General features: G+C 41.8%; 1 protein-coding gene across 1 annotated transcript; it reads right to left on the bottom strand.

Annotated features, from left to right (window-relative positions):
- Positions 1 to 254: 254 nt before the first annotated feature.
- Positions 255 to 15,868, bottom strand: LOC124141100. Its single transcript, XM_048386389.1, has 10 exons — positions 15,807 to 15,868; positions 11,538 to 11,804; positions 10,525 to 10,539; positions 9,664 to 9,899; positions 7,985 to 8,168; positions 7,323 to 7,427; positions 5,758 to 5,893; positions 4,541 to 4,665; positions 1,726 to 1,987; positions 255 to 1,000 (listed from the first exon to the last, which is right to left on the bottom strand). Exons 1-10 carry the CDS (start codon positions 15,850 to 15,852, stop codon positions 742 to 744), a joined length of 1,635 nt encoding a protein of 544 aa, XP_048242346.1. The 5' UTR covers positions 15,853 to 15,868; the 3' UTR covers positions 255 to 741.
- Between the last annotated feature and the right edge of the window lie 5,085 nt (positions 15,869 to 20,953).

Here is a 20,953-nt window from a genome sequence, read left to right as displayed (position 1 = left end):
GGTTACATCACCTTCGAAACGTGATGTCGAATGGCTTCGGGGTATGATAGAATGGAGATATAATACACTGGATAATCAATCATAATCAATTATTAATCCCGGCTTACGAATGACATCTGTTCAGATGTGAACATATACAGAAATATGTATTACTGTCAGTGTTACTCCATGTACATATATATGTGTGTATGTGTTTCGACCCAGGGATCGCTGACAAGCTCTTAGACTGCATGCAATTCAAGAAAATATCGACATTTTTTATCACTACATTTTTTATTTGCTAAAAAAAAGAGATACACAATACTGATCGCAAACGCCAATATTCAATAATGCAAACAAATCAAGACTAAACGTACATGTAGGAGAATAAATGTAATACAATCAGGTAGGAAAGGAGTCAACTGTATGATTTTAATGAATTATGACAAGATTCTATCGTGGTCAGGTTAACAAGGTGTCATGACCGCATTGTATACGATTCGACCTTTTTTTTATTAAAAATAATAAGTCTAGCATCATAATCATAGAATCATTCCAGGAATACAAACGTTGATTGTTAATTATTTAAATAAGTTATATAGACTCACTGAAAAAACATCTATCATCTAACGGCTATGGGTATTCATTCAGGCAAGTTGTCCTTCATATTGCATGCATTCAATGCGCACGTTTGGACTATTCCGTCATTTTGTTTCAACTGAATTTAAGAATACAATGAGTATGGAAAGCGGCTGATTTATTTCAGTTGCGACTAGTGAAATAAGAAAAGGAAATAACAAGGAGATATAAACACCATGGCGTCGTCATCTGGACACCAGAGTTGAGAGGGCACGGGACTCCATATCCGGGCTGACCTGCGCACTCCGCGGCTTTTGTTGTGACGTTGTACACGCTATACAGGAGGTACTTCCGGTACGGGTCCGGCGTGTATCTCAGTAGTCGGATTCCAACAGGAGTCAGGGAATTGTCTTGGATGAAATCCAGCGTCTGGAAGTGGCATCTAGAAAACAGTTAACCAACTTTTATATACCCATACAGAGTGAACTACAGATAACGTGTTAATTGCGGACTAGCCGTCGTCATATAACTGGAAAAACTATGAGTTAAACAAGAAATAAACGTGAGACCCCGGGGCCATTTCTCCCTATCACTATTATGTTTGTTTGTGGTTAAACGTCGCACTAAGCAATATTCCAGCTTAATGATGGCGGCTATAGTCTGTCTTAAAGTCCTGGAATCATATTATTTTCCTTCTCGCCAGCCCTTCCTGTAATGATATAGCCCTAAATGAAGCAAGTCTAGATTTTACACAGGTTCTGAATCTCCTACCTCACTGGGGCTCCTTTTCAACTTCAATGTAGTTGCAGGTTTCTGTGAGATATATTTTCAGAGTCTAAGCGTTAGTGTGGACAGCTGTTTGTAAATAATCGAGTGTGGGCCAGACAAACGATTGATTGATGATATGAGCAATCAGCCTTTCACACCATTAGGGTACGATGACGCGCAATCAACCAAGTCACCCAGTCTGACAACATTTCACAAGACGATCGGAGCGCGACGATTGTCGTAAGTCTACGTTAAAATATAGGAGTTGCGCGTTACGATCGATTTGTGAATGGGGTCCCTGACCATTTATAGTCGCGACACGCATATACGTCACTTGGTACCGCTTCTGACGTGGACACCCCCGCGGTTCACTGAGAGGTAAACCTATCGGTTTATTACCTGTCAGCCATGACCGATGAACAGTCGTCTGCCGTGTAGCCAGTCACTGCAGACGCGTTCACAAATGTCGTCTGCTCAAACAAAATGACCAGATACACTGCGTCCTCAGTTGGGGCCACAGGTGTAAAGTACGGGTAAACCTCTACACCGGAAGTGACGTTTGTGCCATGGATATTGACCACGCCCCAGTGAATGGAGGCGTTGTGGTTGGTGGAGTTGATGTCGCCGGTAGCGTCTAGTAGAACCAGAGAGTACATCTTGTCTGAAATAAATAAATATTTTCCTGGTTTTATAAATTTCAAGACTTCCAATGTTATGTCTTCTGAGAAAGACTTTATTCCATCTTAAAAAACAACAACATACTTTTGTCGTGAGAGAAAAAAATGTGGTCTTTTCCTGTACTTACTTGGACGGCATAGCGCACCAAGACTGTTGTAAAAATGTTGGAGTGATGGTCTTCATTAATGGATGAAATCCTTGACTACCTATGTATAATAACGTACAGGGAGTGTAAGGACGTCAACATGTTAATGCATAGACTGGCAGAAGTATCTGTTTCTATACTAACGGGGAAAGGGTAACCGTGCTTCAATAACAATCTATTCTGAAAATAAACAATGCATCTTTTAATTCACATGAAGACATCACCTCGACTTTAAGGTCGTGATTCATAATTTGCACGGCGCACAATTTAGATGTTTGCCGGTTTGTTGGAACCTGATACTCTCATACGTGTTTTTTAAATTTGAACAGCACACAATGATTCTTTTGCTATCATGTGCTCATTATAACACTTTTGTATCTGTAAATAAAGCTCACGCAATGTCACGGTTTGCTGAAAATCAATGTCCTCGTGACGTGGGTAGGCTGCAAACAGGAATGGCGCAACACGCAGTTGCCAGACATTGTAATGTTCATCGAGACACAATATCATCTCTTTGGAGACAACATGTCAACACTAATGATGTGACACAGGCCGGCCCATAAAGACATCACGTTTAAACGTGAACCACATTCGGTTGGTGCATCTACGGAATCGATACAAAACAGCTCGGACAATTCAGAGACCAATTAATGGTCTTGCTTGGTTCAGATGAACCAGCTCCACGGGACGTGTAGGGGTCGAAAGGCGTCTACGAGAACGTTTTGCGACGCTTGAGTTACACAACTAGTCACTGTTAATAGCAATTTGAATGGCGTTCGCTACCGGGACGACATCGTTCGAGATCATGTTCTACCCTTTGTGCAAATGTAGGGACGTAACGTCACTGCAGCAGGATAGTACCCGCCCACACGTTGCACGTGTTGTAACAGATAGCGTAACATTGATTTCCTGCCATGGCAGGCTGTTTCTCCAGACCTCTCTCCCATAACACATGTCTAGGTTTAGAAGGAACGACGCTTACGACAGGACCAGAACCGTAACGCTAGCTCAGTTGCTCCAATCTTTGGCTGACATTTTTGAATAACATCCTCCACGCAGTTTTCAATCATCAGGGGCCCGTTTCATAAAGAGATCGTAGCACTAAGACGGTCGTAAGTCTTTGTTAAAGTATAGGAGTTACGGTAGTCGTAGCGCTACGATCGCTTTATGAAACGGACCCCCGGTGTCTTCAGTGCGCCGCCACTGCCTCGCCTGTGTCAAGGCAAATGGTAGTGACACATGTACACCACTTTATATGAGTGAGTGAGTTGGGTTTAACGCCGCTTTTAACATTATTCCAGTTATATCACGGCGTGACAGCTTAATGTGGGAGAAAAGCCCGAAGTGATGCAGGTCTCAGACGGTTACCACTTCGGTGAAACCCACGAGCACGGGTATGGTGCTGACAAACCTAGAAACACAATCGGGGTGAACCGGGATTCGATCCCACAATCATATGTTTCTGGCAAGTCCAAGGGACGCAACTCTGCACAGCGAATCGCGGCGCCTTTAGACGACTGGGCCACCCGTGAAAACGAAGTCTTTTGCTTCAACCGTTGAAGTGAACGCGGTGAAAATAAAGTGTGCATGTGCCCAGTTTCAATAATATATACATTGTCACCAAGTTGTTATACTTTAATTTTCTGTATATATGTGAATTCCATCTGTGGTGTCCACCGTCGTAATATTGTTGAAATAGTGCTTAAAATGGCGTAAGACCGTACTCTGTCACTGTATATCAAGACCCGTAAAGGTCCGGGTTAGGACAGGTCTTCAGGAACCCATGCTTGCATTCGTGACCAACTCGTGTTATTCCGGGACAAGCCGAATAGCGACTCGTGCCCCGCTCATGGCCATTTTCGCGACCGGGTTCCGTCTTAACGCAAACGGGCATACCTAAAACAATTGTCAACTCGTTGCGTAATGGTTCACTTACATTTCCCCATATATTATCTATATTTCAAATGCAATTTAATCCACATCAGGACGTGCGAAATTATACAATATGATTGAACACATTTAACTGCGTCTTTGGTATATTTTTAGATGCAAGACATATGTAAAATCAAAAATTATTTCTGAGGGATTCTTTGACGAAGAACTTGAAATCATGCGCGCATTCTGATTGGTTTGTCGTATTTTCGCACACAACATTCATCGATATGGGGACGAGTCTTACGGAAAGGGGCGAGCGGTGACGAATGCCCATGCTTGCTGTAAAGGGCGACTATGCTTGTCGTAAGAGGCAATTAACAGGATCGGGTGGTGTATTAAGTTTTGTATCCGACATCAAACGTTTGACCTGGTTCCCAAATGAGTGAAAGGATAGCACTCCATTTCCGTTTCATAGTCGAACCAATGTCTGGTCCCACTTTTAAGTTTCCCACTTACTTGCCAAGGTCTGCGTGGTGGTGGTGGGGTTCTCCACGGTGCGGAGCGTGACGGAGGGGGTGCGGCGGTACGTGACGGAGCCATGGATACCGTAGCTGCTGTAGTCGAGGGTTGTGTTTACAGACCTACAAAGGGCAACGTTAATCCTTCAAAAAATGCTAAGTGCTAATTGGTTTACCGGGCTACCTGTTGGGCAAGGCAACCGTTGAAATTGGCGTTAGCAAGTGCGTTTAATAATTACGCCTTGATTGAACTTTAGTCAACTGACTTTACCGCATTTCTGACAACCAAGGTTAATTAAAGTTAAACTCGAGTTCAACAGTGTCAATGATGGATAACATAGGCCAGAATCCGAAGAACAATACCGTAAATGCACCAACAAAATTCCGTCAAAGGACATTAAGACAACGCGGAATATATCACAGATTTACAATGAACATAAAGTGAATGAATGCGTTGGGTTTAACGCCGCTTCTAACAGTATCCCAGTCATATCACGGCGTGTCAGCTTAATGTGGCAGGAAAGCCCGAAGTGATGCAGGTCTCAGACGTTTACCACTTTGTTGAAACCCACGAGTATAGGTATGGTGCTGACAAACAACCTTGAAACGTAATCGGGGAGAACCGGGATTCGAACCCACGATAATTGGTTTCTGTTGTGCCCAACGGACGCAACTCTACGCAGCGAATTTCGTTTTATCCTAATCGTCCGTTTGTTTGAAGTGAGGTGAGGTGAAGTGAAATGGGGTTTAACGTCGCGTCCAAGAATATTGCATTTATATAGCGACGTGCATGCACGTTTATGTGTGTGTGTGTGGCTGCTTGTACTAGTCCGGACTGATGCCGATTTATAGTGCTAGCACACTGAGATACCGTGCCGCAGTTTAACATGAATACCCCACTCAGACACAGTATACTGACTCCGAGCCGACCAGTCCTTGATTTAGCCCCTTAATGCCGAGCGCCAGACAGGGAAACAACAAGTACCATCTTTTAACGTCTTTTGGTAAGACGCGACCGGGAATCGAACCCCGGACCTCCGCTCTCCGGGCGGACGCCCTACCATTAGACCACGGAGGCAGTCCCGTTTGTTTGAGGCAAGGCTATATTGATATATTGTATAAGTAAAAAAACTGGAGTCGACCGGGAGGTGAAAAACATGATAAAAAGACTACCCTATAGGGCACATGCAACAAAAACGACAAGAATACACCTACTGTTGGTGGTGTTTTGCGCAGCAGGAAGTATACGTTATAGCGGGGGCGGTAAAGTGAAGGTCCAGAGAGACTCTCAGGTGAAGTGGGGACGTCAGGTACGTCAGTCCACCTCGCTGGCCGATGTAATTGTCCAGCCCTGATGATTGTAAACATACATAAATATAAAGATTGTGCATTCTTATGTAAGGAATGGTAAAGTATCTTTTCACAGAACATCCCGTTATTATCTTTCATTCCTCTACCGGTAAGGTGAGGTAGTCTCGTGGTAACAGCGTCACCTATGGCTCAGGTTCGATTTCACACTTTGGTACAATACTGGAATATTGCTAAACGCGGCGTAAAACTATACTCATTCACTCTATTGTACCCGAACACAAAGTACAGGTATTACTGTCGGAATCTGAATCCATTTTGGGAACTTAACAATCTTTTATTTATCTTCTGGCGGGCGTCCAAATAGATTAATTGATGCCAAAAGAGGCCCTTCATGTGTCTGTGCTAAAATACGGCACCCGTGAAGATCCGGGGTATTAGAGGTCTTCAGCAATCCATGCTTGCCGTAAAAGGCGACTATGCTTGTCGTAAGAGGCGACGTACGGGATCGGGTGGTCAGGCTCGCTAACTTAGTTGATGCATGTCATCGTATCTCAATTGCTCGGATCGATGCTCATGATGTCAATCACTGGATTGTCTGATCCAGACTCGATTATTTACAGACCGCCGTCATATCGCTGGAATATTGCTGAGTGCGGCGTTAAACAACAAATATCTATAACCTAAAACATGGCACTGACACTACATACTCATACAGTTATTATATAAAAAAAACATTGATATTAAATTAATGTGTAAGGCTTTAATATTTGCTAAAAAAACAAAAAACTAGTATTATAATTGTGTATTTGTTTTAGTGCCGTCAACATCACTGCAACACCGTGGGCATTCCATACTAACGGGTGGTCAGGTTCGGTGATTTGGTTGGACCGTTCCTCGTGATATCAGCCATTATTTTTCCTCGGTCAGGGTCTATTATTTACAGTCTGTCATCATAAAATTGGACTATTGCTGAGTCCAGCGACAAACAACAAAACAAACACCATCCACGAATTGAGGAGATATGCCACGATGAAGACCTGTTCTACCCCGGATCTTCACGGGTCCAATCCTTTTATGTGAGTGAGCTGCAAAATAACAGTACTGGTCACATACACTGATGTCCAGCTGTGGATGGTTTCCCAAAACAATCTTAGCGCCGTCTGTATCATATCTGTTAAAGAGGGGCGAGGCCCCGGCTAAATTGCAAATATAATTCAAGCCATTTAAACCCAACTTTTTCAATTTTACAAATATACACAACCAATTTCAATTTAACGAATACCCCTAATAACACAGACACAATGTCTCATTTTTACAAATGTCACCAATGACAACCTTTGGATCCAGATTGGAAACGTGCACTGGTTAGTGAAATCAACATTGAGTCTCGCCTTTAAACTTCGGGAGTTATGACAGTGCTAAGATCCCTTTGTGAAACCGTGCTCTACCCTGATAATTAGTATACTCACACAGGCCGTAGTAGACGGGGCAGCGGTTGAGGAGGCCGTACGTCATGCTGGCCACGGTTGCATACTCGTCTGTCGTCACACGCATGATATTTACACCATAGGGCCCTGCAGTGCAAAAACAGGTCACCCTTTGTACTACCCCGAAAGATCAAGTACCCAGTATTATAAGAGCGAGTGAGTGAAAATGTAACGTCACATCGGCAGTATTTCAGCCATATCGCGATGAGAAGTTATACATTTATACTACTAAATAAAAAGCTGTCAACGATGGACAGCACAATAAGTAGGATATCATAGAAAAGAATGGAGATATACACCTGAAAATGGGTATCTATTCTCTGATTCCGGTTAAAATAAGTACCTAGGATTATCAGAACAGAATGTTGATATAATACCGCTGATGATGGTTGTCTCCTTTATGGTTCCGGTTGAAATAAGTACCCAGGATTATCAGAACAGAATGGGGATATAATACATTTGATAATGGGACCTTCTTGATTTCAGTTAAAACTTGGTATCCAGGGGCTATTTAAACGTCAATTCCTCGGGAATAAAGATTGAAGAATAAAGTTTTCCAAATTCTTCCACATTGTAGACTCGATGGGTACGTAACGCGCAAACGGCTCGCCCCACCAGTACCTGACTACACCAAGTAACATTACCTAGAAGACTGTATCGACTCATTAGTTCATCCAGGTACACGCTTCTCGAGTCGTTCTCCATCGCAGAGTGGATGTAGTCTTTGACATCATCAACTTGAAGCACCCCCTGTTGTTCAAAGACCGCCCATACATACGGACCCTCCCGAGAAAGTAGATTGTCAGGGCCTGCATACTCAACCACAGTCTGAGGGTATGAAAAACGATAATCAGTACTGGTCCCAGTTAACAAAGTGATCTTAGCGCTTAAGTGATCGCAACTCCCATACTTGAACATAGGCTTATACGACAGTCGTATCGCTTAGATCACTTATTGGAGTGAGTGAGTGAGTGAGTTGGGTTTAACGCCGCTTTTAACAGTATTCCAGTTAAATCGCTGCGTGTCAGCTTAATGTGAGAGGAAAGCTCGAAATGATGCAGGTCTGAGACGTTTACCACTTCGGTGAAACCCACGAGCACAGGTATGGTGCTAACATACCTAGAAATATAATCGGGGCGAACAGGGATTCGAACCCACAATCATAGGTTTCTGGTGTGCCCAAGGGACGCAACTCTGCACAGCGAATCGCGGCGCCTTCGACGACTGGGCCGGGTCATGGCAGGATTCCCTGATGCAAAGGTCACCAAGCTCGGTGATGAGTCAGGGTGACTACTTTTCTTGTATGACTGCCGTGGTCTAGGTAGAGCGTCCACCCAGGGAGCGGAAGGTCCGGGGTTCGATTCCCGGCCGCGTCATACCAAAAGACGTTAAAAGATGGTACTTGTTGTTACCCTGTCTGGCGCTCGGCATTAAGGGGCTAAGGATTCGTCGGCTCTGAGTCAGTATACTGTGTCAGAGTGGGGTATTCATATTAAACTGCGGCACGGTATCTCAGTGTGCTTGCACTATAAATCGGCATCAGTCCGGACTAGTACAAGCAGCCACACACACACGTGCATGCAAGTCGCTACATAAGTGCAATAATCTTGGACGCGACGTTAAACCCTATTTCACCTTACCTCACCTCACCTCACCTCTTTTCTCGTATTTGTGGTACACGCGTGATAGTCAGACTCGGTGACTTGGTTGACAAATGCCATCGTACCCCGGTGCCCTGGGTCGTTGCTCATATTATCAATCACTAGATTGTTTACAGGGCGTTGTCACATAGCCTGAATATTTCTGAGTGTCGGCGTTAAGCAACCAACAAACATATATTACAGTAGCGTTGAGAACACTAGTCAAATAACACTGACTTCAAAACATGACAACCTGTTCCTTGGTTGGTTGGTTGGTTGTTTTAACGCCGCACTCAGCAATATTCCAGCTATATGACGGCGGTCTGTAAATAATCGAATGTGGACCAGACAATCCAGTGATTGATTTGATGAGCATCGATCCACGCAATTGGGATCGATGACATGCATCAACCAAGTCAGCGAGCCTGACCACCCGATCCCGTTAGTCGCCTCTTACGACAAGCATTGTCGCCTTTTACGGCAAGCATGGATTGCTGTAGACCTATTCTACCCCGGATCTTCACGGGTCCTGTTTCTTGGAGTCACGTCTGATAAGACAGCGAATATGCATTGCTTGGTAGGTTTGCACAAAACTATAAATTGTCTGGTTATCAACACTGTCTTTAGACATTTTGGTTATAAAAAAGTGATGATGCTACATATGGTATAACAAGTGTCCTCACCTCGCCGTCGTGCACGCTGCCGCCATGGACGTTGACGTACAGCGCGTGCATAATGAACATGCTGGCGTCATACAGAATAACGGTGTATTTGATGCCATGTTCTGATGGCCATGTGACTTCCGGCTGCTCGCGCAAGTCAAAGGGTTTGTATAAGCTGGTATTCAGTGGGTCAATGGAGAATACCTGCGGCGTTGTGAGTGGGGCGGTGACCTTGACCCCACAGCCGTCATACATACCTAAAGATCAGAAATACCGGTTTAATGTCATTTCCACGTCATAAGGCAAAATTAAAAAAATAGTATGAACACCAGCATAATTATAACCCTTTTGTTCAAAGGATATTAAAACGAAAACAATGAAATACTGTCCGCCAGAAGTTAGACTCTCCCTATAGACTTCTATGACAGGCTATATTTTGATTATTATATGAATTAACTTCGTTGAGAGGCAGGGGCAGTGGGGTAGCCCAGTGGTTAAAGCCTTAGCTCGTGACGCCGAAGGCCCGGGTTCGATTCCCTACATGGGTACAATGTATGAATCCCATTTCTCGTGTCCCCCGCCGTGATATTGCTGGAACATTGCTAAACACGGCGTTAAATCATATAGAAGTTTGAGAACAAAGAAAGGATAAGATATTGGGATGAACAACTGCACATGTAATAAAGAAAATGTTCATCCATATATATCTTATCCTTATTCACAAGGTGACACCTAAAGTCACGTGACACATTGTGACGCGGTACTGCACGTGTTGCGCCTAGTGCGACGCGCAATACCACCACTCTCACAGCAGTGGTACTTAGCACACGTTGTTCCCTTTATCAGGCGTCAGTATTACACGACGATGCTACTCATACTCACGCTCCGTGCCGTCATCTGCAACAAATTAGACCAGCAAGTTAATTAGATGCACGATAAACAATAGCATGGCAGGTACTTGGACAATGCGTGACAAACCTAATGACTACATTAGTCGCCGAACACAAGATCCAGTCAAACGAGAAGGACCCCAGTCAGGTTCTCATGGTATTCTCCTAAAATAACTACAGGCCAAAATCATTACAGCCTGAAACAACGAAGTTATTGGTCCAGTGGGCAGCTAATCCCCTGTCTGTTCCCTTTATTCTGTAGTGGACTAGTCTTTTACAAGACCAAATACATAATCACTAAACTAAACAGAATGATTTCTATTTTCACAGGATAAAATGTTTAACATATCTTTTAATATTTTGCAAAATGCCTGTTATTTTGATAGTTCATTTAAAAATTATACAGAGTTAGAGCAGATATCCATTTAAATGTCCATTGAAAATCTACAAAAACAACTGGCCAAAACCTCTTATATTTTACAACGAAGGAGAAACATGTTTTATCACTGGTGTTATTATATTACTTGTATATAGGTCGTATATTATCTTTTACTACAGTCTCTCATAATTCCATAAGGAATGGCCTATGTACTTTAATCCAAATATTGCTGCTGTGCGTCAAACAGCATTCACGCATTTTCTCACGCGCCGGGTTCTCTGTGCAATTGAGGGGCATCGGTAGCCAAGACGTCTGAGGCGCCGCATTTCGCTATGCAGAGTTGCGTCCCTTGGGCGCGTCAGAAACCTATGACCGTGGGTTCGAATCCCGGTTCGCCCCAAATATGTTTCTAGATTTGTAAGCATCATACCATCAAAGTGGTAAACGCCTGAGACCTGCATAACGTGGGGCTTTCCTAAGACATTGAGCTGACACGCCCTGATACAACTTGAATACTATGTAAAGCAGCGTAAACGCCAACTCAGTCAGTCAGTCTGTACAATACTATAGGTTAGATTGCCGGAGAGAGAAATGACGTATTGGTATAAATGGCTCGTCGTACTCACCGGGCAACTGGATAGTGTAGGTGACGTTGACGATGAAGCTCATGTAGGCGGGGTCGAGAGAGTACTGTCCCGTCATCCGACTGAGAAGGGAGTCGGTGCGGTCGCTGTGGCGGTTGATGCACTCATACCGGCCGTCTTGACGCTGGGGACAGTTCGTCGTATACGACGTTCCAAACCAGAACGCTGACTGATCCAACAGAACGCTGCGCACGGCGTTCAAACACGTGACGTCATAAGATGCGCTGCACGCTGTGTCCGAGTATGTACCTGGCAGAATATATTATATCACATATTACAAAACAGGAAGTATTCAACACCATCTGTACACTCTTCAAAAAAAGAAACGCACAGGTAGTATGTAGTTCACTGAACCTGACCACACAAAACATCCGGTATAGAAATTGGATATATGTTATTGGAAAATGTTCGTGGCCTGATATTCGACAAACGGTGCGTAAAAACGCAGCCATTGTCGATTTGCAATGTCTTAAACGGCATTGTTTTCACACTTGTTCAAAAATGTTATGGAGGATAACAGTAAAACAAAATGCTCGTGCAAGTTATGGCATTCGTAACTCGTGGTAGTGGCTATAAAAAGGCAAGCATTAGCCAATAATGTGTCATTCAATTGTCAACATTTTTCAAGTTCGAAAATGCCGAGACTCAGCGCTGCCGATCAGAACAACGCCACAGGACGTATCCAAAGAGGGGAATCGCAGTCTTCTGTTGCACGCCACTTCAACGTCCACCACAGCACCATTTACCGCCTTTGGGGCCGATACACACAGTTCAATTGCACTGCAGTCCGTCCGAGAACCGGCCGACCAAGAGTTACCACCCCTGCACCCCTTCCACCTACGTCATCGCAATGCCACAGCTACGGAGACTGCAGGACGCATCCCTAGTTTCAGCGCAACCTTGAAGCCTTATGTGACATGACAATGAACAGATTTCAATGCCTTTGTACAACGACAACATGGTTACTATCGAGCTCCAAAATGTCATATTTGTATTTATGATACTGAATTAATTATATCGACTTTTACGAAAAATCTAAGTGTGCGTTTCATTTTTTGAAGAGTGTATATATGGCGCTACGGTTTGATAGGGATACTGCTCTCATTTCATTATAAACTGCCAGGCAAAATAAAGTATACACACATTGTTGATGGTGGCAGAAAATGAAACAAACAAGGAATGTTTACTAGTATTCGATGTACTTGTAAGGATATGCCAGTTATGTTTTTGACGTTATGTTTGAAGTGTTTCAGCGGCTGTCTTCAGCCTGGGGTCGTTTTGATAACGTTTGTAATTTTGGGGTCAAATCCAATTCCATCGTATACTTTGTTTTGCCCTGCAGTTTACATCGAAGTGATTCCGGGAAATCACGGTACCTGTCAACTGCTGATTGGTATATAGCGGAAGGTGCGTCTATCTTATATTATAGACATCCACTTATTTCAATCTGTGTAAAGGTATGATCTTATCATACTTTCATATCCATTATGATAAGAGCAAAACTGCCACAGCTTGACTCTCCTTCTGAATTAATCGCAGTGCTACGTTGCAACGCCATCACGTAAAATTTCTAAAGCTGCACTTACGTCAAATCTAGCAACGTATTTAAATGTGTATTGCATCTGATAAAGAATTACAGTGACTGACGTATAATCGTTATGGATCGAAGAAGAACCAGCAAACATTTTAATGTGAAACTCCGTTAGCACGGGCGGCGCCGTTCCTGGTAACACCGCCCGAATTAAAGTAGTATGGTAGAAGGGAAAACGACCTTGGTATACTTGTAGACATCCCCAGCGTTGCTGGTTTCAACAACAACGACAGCGACAGCATCGATAATGATCATGATAATTTGCATTATTCTTAGAAATCTTTTATTTTCATGGTTTCCTATACATTCATTATTCCAATAAAAGGGGTTTCAGAAGATCATCTAGATTTCCTCCTCCAATAAAGGGGGTGACAAAAGTTCATCTAGATTTCCCCCTCCAATAAAGGGGTTTCAGAAGATCATCTAGAATTCCTCCTCCACTAAAGGGGTTTCAGAAGATCATCTAGATTTCCTCCTCCAATAAAGGGGGTGACAAAAGTTCATCTAGATTTCCTCCTCCAATAAAGGGGTTTCAGAAGATCATCTAGAATACCTCCTCCAATAAAGGGGTTTCAGAAGATCATCTAGATTTCCTCCTCCAATAAAGGGTGTTTCAGAAGATCATCTAGAATTCCTCCTCCAATAAAGGGGTTTCAGAAGATCATCTAGAATTCCTCCTCCAATAAAGGGTGTTCCAGAAGATCATCTAGAATTCCTCCTCCAATAAAAGGGGTTCCAGAAGATCATCTAGAATTCCTCCTCCAATAAAGGGGGTTTTAAAAGTTCATATAGATTTCCTCCTCCAATAAAGGGGGTTTCAGAAGATCATCTAGATTTCCTCCTCCAATAAAGGGGATTGCAAAAGACCATCTAGATTTCCTCCTTCAATAATGACCCCTTTTATGGCCGCTGCACAAATGCGATAAATTTGAAACATTCTTAATAAGGTGACCAAAGTTTTACGTTGTAAATCGCAGACGACGTAATTGCTTCATGAGCCAATCAACAAGCCCCTGTCAATAATTAACAGACAGTAAACAGTCAGTCGGGGGTCGCGGGGGAATCTTTGAGTGGGTTATACACGCCTTTCATGTATATATCACTATGTAATCCACGGAATGAAGGTACGTATTTCATTAGAAGATAACGTACACCTGGAGTAGAGTACAAGTGGAATATTGACAAATTAAAGAATTGATATGTTTTGTTCATTAACTCCCATGCAAAAGAAAGAATACGCTTGAAAATTGGATTTGACCACCAAAACGAAACAAGGCTGAACGCAGTCGCCAAAATACTGAAAACCTTAGGTCTAAAACACAACTATGACACCCGTATTAAATGCAAAAAACATTTTCTATGTGTATACTTTCTTTAACCCACATTTTTTTCTTTAAAAAACCTTGATTTCACCTTTACTCAGATCATGCCAATGTCTGTTATTAAGGTTATGTTAATTATTGTCTTCAATTTCAACAGAACAAGTGATCTTTTATTTGAAAAAAATGATGTAGGTTACATGTTCATACCTAGCCTAAGTGAAATTTAGTTGCATACCAATATCCGTTTTAAGCACAGGGGTTTGTAGCTCTCCCATATTATAATACTGATAATAAAGTGCATATTTATACTGCGCCAACCGCACACTAAAGCGTGCTCAAAGTGTTACATTATTGTCCCGGTCAATGGATCAGTGTGCACTCAATTTTCATTCTCAGCTCCCTGAGGAGTATTCGATTTAAATAGTAATTTCGAGCGACATTAAGACATAATGAAGTTAGTATCATGAGTGAGTGAGTGAGTGAGTATGGTTTAGCAATATTCCAGCAACATCACGGAGGGGGACACCAGAAATTGGCTTCACACATTGTACCCATGTCGGGAATCGAACCCGGGTCTTCGGCGTGACGAGCGAACGCTTAAACCACCAGGCTGCCCGACCGCAACCGAGAGGTAAGTATAAGAAAAGCCACAAGAACAGCATTGATGTTGAACTAAATACATGACGCATATACGTAATATATTTGCAAACGTAGATGTTTATGGATGAAGTTGAACATTAAGGACGAGGTAGGATGAGGGCTAATTTGGCCCACTGGATGCCTCAAGTTATATACAGCCGCAGACAACTTTGAAAGACTGGTATGAAACTTATCAGACATGTTTAAATCGATTACATCAAGCCTTTTTTTCGTTCTTGCACTTGCAAGTTTTAGACTTTTTTATATGATACATATGTATAGCTAGAGTGAATTTTTTCAAACTTCAAAAGAACATCAAACAGTGATCAGGTCTGTGACCTAACATGATCTTTACAATATGTTTATACTGTTTTTATCTAAGTCTTTTTATGAAAATGAACTTGCTTCAAAGGCTTTCTCTTGTTCAAAGATTACCATTAGCGTTTGCTGAAGGCCTTTAAAATCAGCCTCTTGAGCACAGTTTAGCTTAACTAGCATGCATTTCGTGTTATTATAAGTCCAAAAGTTTCATTGTTGAACTGTACAAAACCTACTTCTCAATCATATGAACACATCTGAAAACTTTAACAACAAGTTTTGCTCAGTTATTAAATTATCCAGATCTTGTGGGTCTTTTCTTGCCTCGACCATAACAGAAGATATTTTTCTTGCAAAAAAAGTCAACGAATGACCACTCACCTGAAACTAGAAGAGATATGAGGGATATTTTCATCAGGGCTGCCATGTTCCTCACTCCTTCACTGCTGGGGCAGTACAACACATGCAGACAGGGTATCGACCTTATATATCCCGGGGTGCACTGGGGCGTTGTCAGGCGAGCTCTCGTGCATCCATCACCACTCGCCTCTTTCCGTAACTTGATTCGGAGCAACACGAGTCATAATGAGGCTATGTCGTGATGAAGCAATACGGGTGAATTCTCATGCGATCATGTAGGTTGCTGCCTTTGTTTTATCATTACCTAAACTGATGGTCAGTGACCCCATCTCACTGGTTGGTGTACGATATGGGATTTCATTGTATCAGTCTGTCATCGGAATATATTTCTTGTCAAATGCCTGGTTAAAATTAGAATTACCTGATGAATGAATTCCTTAGGTTATGGTTGCGACTTCATAAGTACACACTGTATATACTACGGTGGCCCATAAGGGACATGGAGTTTGTTTACTGTTATCGTAACCTTTTACAAATTAACACGATTTGCCATACAAATATGTGATAAATCATGTATAAAGTAGATATATAGTAGATTTTGTTTTTGACATGTTCGCTTCACTTTTCAGGGATTCAATATCTTCTTTATACATGATTTATCACATATTTGTATCACAAATCGTGTTAATTTGCAAAAGGTTACGATAACAGTAAGTTAAATATCAACATATTGAAAAACAGACTCCATGTCCCTTATGGGCCACCGTATTTTCGCTTTTGTTTTTGACCTTTTCATTTTAGTTTTTGACCTTTTCGTTTTTGTTTTGGACATTTCCATTTTAGTTTTTGACTTTTTCGCTTCACATTTCAGCGATTCAGTAGCTACTTTAAAAGTACATTTTCCATGTTTTCGGTTGTTTTTATGCATGATTTATCACATATTTGAATGATAAATTGTGTTTATTTGCAAAAGGTTACGATAAAAGTAAGTGAAATATCAAAATATCGAAAAACAGACTCCATGTCCCTTATTGCTCACCGTAATATACCTTTTTTTGTGTTTGATGTTAACGCCGCAATGTTCCAACTGTATGGCCACCGCCTGTTAATAATCATGTCTGAAGTAGACAATCCAGTGATCGATATTATGAACAACGATCCACGCCGCGGGGTACGATGTGCAGTCTGTTCTGAAGGCATGTCTTAGTTTTACTTATAAAACTGTTCGCCAAAACGCACCCTCTTACGACCAGCACAGGAAGCTGAATCCTCATGCTGTTCGTCTAAATCCCTTTAAATAAAGATCTGAATTTGTGTTTACATTTATTTGGATCCACTAATGCATACATTTGAAGTCGAGACCGTCTTAATAAAGTGTAAAATGTTAACGAGCTTGAATGTATACTGCTACAGAATGTACGCTTTAAATACTATTCACTAACTATGCATCGTTCCTATCTATACTGGCCGGGGTGCCGTTGTACAAAGCGATCTTAGCGTTGAGGCGATCGTAACCCCCCAAACCTTAACATAGACTTACGACTGTCATAGTGCTAAGGTTGTTTTGTACAACGGCACCCATTCGATAAACGTATTTGCATGCCACATCTTTACAGGATAAACAAATCTGTAATTAATCAAACGGCATTCTCCCAAATGTGTGTTAGTCAGTTTGCCATGTGAATTTTAGGCTTATTTAATTCTCTATTTTAACAGTAGACCCATAGATAAAGTTTGTTTTACGATTCTGCTCCCGAAAACGTCTATAACGTTATGATTAAAATAGAGGATTCATCCCGAGTGTTTTTTAATATGGGAAATATCAACCGAGTCTTAGTTAATCGGTATTTGCCGAGCCTTTGGCGAGGCAAATACCGATTAACGGGACGAGGTTGATATTGCCCATATTAAAAAACACGAGTGATGAATTCTATTTATCATTTTTACATTTTTGCTTCCCAATTAAGGAATAATTGCATTAAACATTAACATCAGCAACTTGTCGAAATCTTACGTATAGATCGTGCGTAGTGATACATGTTTTCCATAGCCGTGTAAACCAAAATAAACAACCTCTTAACTCCTTTATGACATATTCCTTCGCTCAGAAAAAAAGTTCCTCGGATTATTTTAAACAAAATACTTGAACAGACTTTTGCAGAATAATTGAAATAATGTTTCCAACATCAAAGGTATCCATGTTGTTTGTAAACACCTACTCACGTGCACCGGCGAAAAAAGTCCCACTTCCGGTTATCTAATTTGCATATCTAATTTGCATACTTATGTCATTTGGGTATGACATACATGTTTTTATTTCATAAGCTTATGTCATGGATAAATGCTTTAGTTAAATGATAAATTTTCATATCTTCTGTAGTAATCATGGATAACAGTTCATCGAATGTTTCAAATAATGTTTCACGAGAAACATGTGAATTGATAACTAGTACTTGATTGCATTAAGAAAACAGAGCACTTAAAACTGTAATACTAACATACAAAATGCGCATCTAAAGGTTACATATAAACACGACAATGCATTGTCTAACCATTATAGAAATATAATTGCATAAATCGAAATTTGAAATGTCTGGGTCAGCCCTTTTGTCTTGGAACTGTACACGAGTGGGTTTGTGAGTTTGGGTTGAACGCCGGTTTGAACAGTTTATTTTAATTATATCACGGCGTGTCAGATTTATGTGGGAGGAAACGAGAAGGTGTTTAGATGTGAACCACTTGGTGAAACACGATCAGTGGTATATTACTAAACAAGACGATTGAGAACCCAAACAGCGAAACAAATGTCCTCGCGATGTGCAGTCACGTGTCATTACGTCACCAAGGGTCAACACGCATGCCGTGTAGGACCCAAGGGGTCAAGCCTCTGTGTGTGTGTGGGGGGGGGGGGGGGGGGGGGGGGATGCCATGGCCAGGTGACAAAGGGTAATATGTGTGGGATGTGGAGATTGCGAAACATTTTAATAACCCAGACCGCATTACCATCTACAAGTAACAATGGACATTAAAACGGTGCTGTGGTAAGGTAAACATAACAACGGGGTATTCCAACAAGTGTCGTGGGGTGGGGGTGGCTGTGGGGCTGGGGGATGGGGTGGTGGTGGGGGTGGGGGTGGGGGATGGGAATAGGGGGTTGGTGTTTGATTATTAGGGAGTTGTTTGCTTTAAAGATTAACTTTTGTGCAACAATGAAATGGGATTTCGTTATCTGTACGGCGTGTGATATTCCCTGTGGAACTCCCGAACTCCCGAGTGAGGGGTCAGGCCGCCCTAAGTTTGTCATTAGGACCGACACAAACAGCGTCATACGGCTCTGTAGCTCACTAATGTTTCTGGAATATGATATTACATCAGACACAGATATTTGGTAAATAATGATACACAAACGAAATGAAACGTCAATTATACACAACAGACATCGCTGTATGGGCATCTGATCTCATGTTTACAAGGTAGCGGGGCATTGGTACATATTCAACAAAATTCTAATTTTGAAATACACAGCAAAACGGAGTGCATCATATTTCTCATACGAGTACAACATGCATACATTGCTTCTGTAACTGACGTTCAGATAAGGCGATAAAAACTGAGGAGCAAAGGAAATTATACCTCTCAGTTGACTGTATCATATGTTTAATTTTCAAGTATCCCCTCGTTATCCCGGACAACTCAGTTCTGTACACTATACCCTCGTTATCCCGGATAATTCAGTTCCGTACATTATAACCTCGTTATCCCGGACAACTCAGTTCTGTACACTATACCCTCGTTTTCCCGGACAACTCAGTTCTCTACATTATACCCTCGTTTTCCCGGACAGCTCAGTTCTGTACAATATACCCTCGTTATCCCGGACAGCTCAGCTCTGTACATTATACCCTCGTTTTCCCGGACAACTCAGTTCTCTACATTATACCCTGGTTATGCTGGACAACTGAGTTCTGTACATTATATCCTCGTTATATCCGGACAGCTCAGTTCTGTACATTATACCCTCGTTATCCCGGACAACTCAGTTATGTACAATATACCCTCGTTATCCCGGACAATTCAGTTCTGTACATTATACCCTCGATATCCCGGACAATTCAGTTCTGTACATTTTACCATCGTTATCCCGGACAACTCAGTTTTGTACATTATTCCCTCGTTATCCCGGACAACTAAGTTCTGTACAATATACCCTTGTTATCCCGGACAGCTCAGTTCTGTACGATATACCCTCGTTATCCCGGACAACTCAGTTCTGTACAATATACCCTCGTTATCCCGGAAAACTCAGTTCTGTACATTATACCCTCGCTATCCCGGACAACTCAATTCTGTACAATATACCCTCGTTATACCGGACAGCTCAGTGCTGTAAATTATACCCTCGTTTTCACGGACAGCTCAGTTCTGTACATTATACCCCTGTTATCCCAGATAACTCAGTTCTGTACAATATACCCTCGTTATCCCGACAGCTCAGTTCTGTACATTATGCCCTCGTTTCCCCGGACAACTCAGTTCTGTACAATATACCCTCGTTATCCCGACAACTCAGTTCTGTACATTATAACCTCGTTATCCCGGACAGTTCAGTTCTGTACATTATAACCTCGTTTTCCCGGACAACTCAGTTTTGTACATTATACCCTCGTTATCCCGGACAGTTCAGTTCTGTACATTATAACCTCGTTATCCCGGACAACTCAGTGCTGTACATAATAACCTCGTTATCCCGGACATAGACATAAGGAATTACAGCTGTTTTGTTAAATTTTATTACAAAAATCAATATTTGAAATACAAAATGACAAAAACAGCATCATGATCAACTGACCTTACTGAAATTAGAATAACAATGAAACAAGTAGCTCCTCTTCAAACACAGTCATGGAATACCTATTTCAAGATATATTTTGAATAAATAAATTCTAAACGTCAAAACATTTTATTTGAAGAAGTGTCTTATGAAAAAAGACGCCACTTTCTGTTTTTTAACCTTCTGTCATTTTATCCATCAACACAAAAATACTTAATAAACATAGAAATGTTATACTTGAATATAATGTTCTGGTGTACCGGAGTATGTGTGTATTAGAGTGAGTGAGTGTTTTTACGCCGCTTTTATTCCAGAAATATCTGGCCGAATGACTTCG

This window comes from Haliotis rufescens, unplaced genomic scaffold (assembly GCF_023055435.1).
Source record: "Haliotis rufescens isolate VD_foot unplaced genomic scaffold, xgHalRufe1.0.p SCAF_6, whole genome shotgun sequence".
In the NCBI taxonomy this organism is placed as follows: Eukaryota; Metazoa; Mollusca; class Gastropoda; order Lepetellida; family Haliotidae; genus Haliotis; species Haliotis rufescens.
The sequence above is the reverse complement of the archived record's forward strand: the minus strand, read 5'-3'. Positions and strand labels throughout refer to the sequence as shown.